Source organism: Capsicum annuum, unplaced genomic scaffold (genome assembly GCF_002878395.1).
Source record: "Capsicum annuum cultivar UCD-10X-F1 unplaced genomic scaffold, UCD10Xv1.1 ctg81359, whole genome shotgun sequence".
NCBI lineage: Eukaryota > Viridiplantae > Streptophyta > Magnoliopsida > Solanales > Solanaceae > Capsicum > Capsicum annuum.
In genome coordinates this window covers 1-3,825 of record NW_025892073.1, presented here as the reverse complement: position 1 = coordinate 3,825, position 3,825 = coordinate 1, and the positions used below count along the sequence as shown (strand labels likewise).

The 3,825-nt window shown below is 28.4% G+C and overlaps 1 protein-coding gene across 1 annotated transcript; it reads right to left on the bottom strand.

The window, feature by feature from the left end:
- Positions 1 to 1,925: 1,925 nt before the first annotated feature.
- Positions 1,926 to 2,921, bottom strand: LOC124895332. The gene has a single exon (XM_047405773.1). The coding sequence runs from the start codon at positions 2,410 to 2,412 to the stop codon at positions 2,068 to 2,070; it is 345 nt and encodes a 114-aa protein (XP_047261729.1). The 5' UTR covers positions 2,413 to 2,921; the 3' UTR covers positions 1,926 to 2,067.
- Between the last annotated feature and the right edge of the window lie 904 nt (positions 2,922 to 3,825).

The following is a 3,825-nucleotide window of genomic DNA, read 5'->3' as shown; positions in this document are numbered from 1 at the left end:
TATAAAAAAGTGATACTTTTTACTGACGTGGCAGCGCGTGTAAAACATATATTTTATCAAGCACGTACAAGCAGAGGCGGATCCAGGATTTGGAAGTTTCGGGTGTCACCCTGTTTTGAACAATAACGTATACTCCGTACAACATTTTAGAATAGTGAAGTGGATATTCACAAAGTAAACTATAATTATATATATCAACAAAAGTTGATATAGCATGAAGGCTTGCCTAGTTGATGTCATTAAGGTTTTTGTTAAAAGAGATCAAGGGTTCTACTCTACATAACTGCATTTTATTTGTTAATGAGAAAGCAGAAAGTATAATAATAATAAAGAGTCCTCAATTGGGTTCGAACCCGCGCTGCTGGGTAAAACCCAGTCATCCCAACGACTTGCACCGTCAGCTCGCTTTATAGTGTGGGTGTCAAACATAATAATTATACGTTAACTAATATATATATACAAATATACATATAAATATATAGGGTTTTAACTGAGAAGTGCGGGTGCCGTTGACCCCTGCGTACAAGACCAGAAGTTAATTATGTATTATTTGAATTTTTTTATTTAGATAATAAACATTAATATTTTAAATAAAAGGCTAAAAATTTAATACAAGCTATGTAGTCCATAGTGAACGACTACCTACCAATTTATCAGAGGCACCATTTGTCATTTTACCAAGTGACCCATTTACATCATTTCAATGTCACTTTATTCCATTTGTAATTTTTTTTTCTTTTTCTTTTTGCATTTCACTTATATATACTTCGTCCATTTCATATTAGTTAATCACCTTATTAAAAATTACATGTCTAAATTATTTATTCACTTGCTAAATCAAGATAAAAGTATTTAACTTTTTTATTTTACCCGTAAAGTTAATATTCTTTGGAATTATAAAAATATGTTTATAAAGTTTTAACAAAGTATTTTAAGTGGTAAATTAGTAAAACTATACTTTTTATTTATGATTTCTTAAAGAACATACAAAATTGAAAGTAATCAACTAATATCAGACGGTATTTGAATTAAGAAGTGTCTAGTGATATCACTTCATATGACACTTTTTGCTTTTAGATATTCAAATTTCTTAGTTTTCACCGTACATTTTAACATAGAATTTTAGAGTTTTTGAAATAAAATTTACATATTTAATATCTATATAAAATAAATATTATAAATTGTAATAATTAATGATTTAAAAAATAAAAAATATATATGAAAAATTATGAAATATTAATTTCTTTGACTCTTAAAATTCAAATACCAAACACAACAATTGAGACAGGATCTAGGGCGTTTCATAAACCTTTCAAGAGACAATCCAATAAAACAAAAAGAAAAGAGGAACACTTTGCTATTATAATAATAATAAATAAATAAATAAATAAATAAAATGCAACAAATTTTAATAGAGGTACATGATATTTTTGATAGACAATGAATGTATACGTGCAAAATTAATTCGAACATCATCATCATAAAAATGTAAAAAGAAAAATAAGAAAAGGAGAAGTCTCACTAGTTAATAGTTACATCTACCCTAAAATAAATATAACATATTACTTGATTTGAGTCGAATGTCCGTCGAAAATAGAATCTCTATTCTGTAAAGGTAGAGGTAAAGTGTTCGTATATTACTTTCTCGAAACTCCACTTGTGAGATTATACGTACGCTGAATATGTTGTTGTCGTTTACTTCTTTGCTTCTATTACTTCATTTGAGTCAAAGGTCTGTCGAAAACAGGATCTCTACTCTGTAAAGATAGAGGTAACGTGTTTGTATATTACTCTCTGGAGACTCCACTCGTGAGACTACGTACGTACACTGAATATGTTGTTGTCGTTTACTTTTTTGCTTCTTTTGTTGTTGTTTTAACTTCGTCCGGTGGTGATGGTGGTGATAGTTGTGATGGTGAAGTACTATCAATACAATTTCTACATTTTCCTTTCAACTCAACCTTCAATCATCATCTCACAAGTGGAATCTCGAGACAGTAATATACGAACACTTTACCTCTGTCTCTACAGAATAGAGTTTAAGTACACTGAATATGTTGTTGTCGTTTATTTCTTTGCTTCTTCTTCTGTTGTTGTTTTAACTTCGTCTTGTGCTGGTGGTGATAGTTGTGATGGTGAAGTATTATTAGGGACCCCACCATCAATACAATTTCTACATTTTCTTTCAACCCAACCTTCAATATCATCTTCACCATTACTACTAAAATGTCTACCACCACAAAGTCTAGCAATAATACCAGCAATAACACCAAGTATTGTTATTACTGCTAGTACTACTAACAATGTCTCTATAGATCTATGTGTGTTATTACTTGAAGATGATGATGAATATAATGAAGAAGATTGACTTTGTTGTACTACTAGTGGTGGCAAATCTTTCTCATTCTCCATCCTTTTTTTTGTTTGTTTGTTTTAGGATTTTTGGTGAGGTTTTGAAGTTCTTGAAAGTGTGAAAAAATGGTGGAGGAATTTGTAGGAAAATATATTGTAGTTTGAGAGTTTACAGTGGTAACTAAAAAGAGGGTTTTTGAAGTAAAGTTTGGTGAGGGGAGATAGTGGAAGTTTTTTTTTTTTTTTTTTCTTTTTTTTTTTTTCTGGGGCTTTTCATTAGGTGTCCGGTACCTGCATTGGAGCTTCGACTAATTCGGATCGCGCATTGCATTGGAGCCCGGACTAATTCGGATCGTGCTAACAGGGGTCATTCTGGGGGTGATGCTTCCAACAGAATTTTCTTTATACTCAGAACTCGAATTCAGGAACTTTGATTAAAAATGGAGTAGTTCAACAACTTCAGCACAATTCATGTTGGTGAAAGAGGTTTAAGTTGATCAAAGTAAAAGAAAAAAAAAAAAAAAGAGGAGGCTTTACATGACTTATATATAGTGATGGTGTACATAAAAATTCCTTACTTCGTTTTAATTGATTTTTGTAATTTTTTACTTAATATAGAGTTTAAGAAAATAAGAATCTTATGATTTTAAACTAAACATATATAGAATCTACTGAAATATGTTTTATTCTTATTATTTTAAATATGTCACATGAAAAGTCAAAATTAAAAAGTTGTCAAAAAATGAAAAAGAGACATTATTTTTTAAACGAATTAAAAAAAAACGTAAAACAAAATAAAATAAAATAGAGGGAGTATATTATTAATGCATGTATTTTAACTTGTTGTAACAGATAATTTAACGTTATTTTTCTTGCAATACTAATTTTACTTGAGTTTAAGTTATATATAAAATTAATGTAAAAAAAAAAAAATCACTGTCAGATCACCTTTTATCAATTATACGTTCAAATAAAATTTTAACTTAAAATCAATCTAATTTTAAATCATACCCTAATAAATAAAATATTAATAAATTATGCAAGAATGGCCCCTTTATGGTCTTTGAAAATATGCTGTTTTCAAAAGTATAGTGGACCCTGATTATAGTAATTTATAAAGACCTTTTTCTTTTTTGTCTTTTTTAAAGATTACCCTTGTTTAAGTATACAATTATAATGTGTATAATATGGAATACATAATCCAAAAAAAACAAAAAAAAGAATAGCGTAAAATATGATGTTTTAATAATATTTATATTAGTAATACTTGCTTTAATTATGTTTGTATTTTTCTTATGCAGTGTTTGATCTGATGTATTAAAAATAATATGAATTACATAATTACTAAAAATTATATTTCTTGCAAAAATATTCTCCATAAATGTGGTGGAAAGAATGTTGAAAAGATTTTGCAAGACAATTATTACTTTAATCATATTAATGCATGCATTACCGATATACCATGAATTTCCA

What these genes read in the sequence shown, in the direction of transcription:
- LOC124895332 (XM_047405773.1), bottom strand. Translation starts at nt 2,412, where the DNA reads ATGGAGAATGAGAAAGATTTGCCACCACTAGTAGTACAACAAAGTCAA.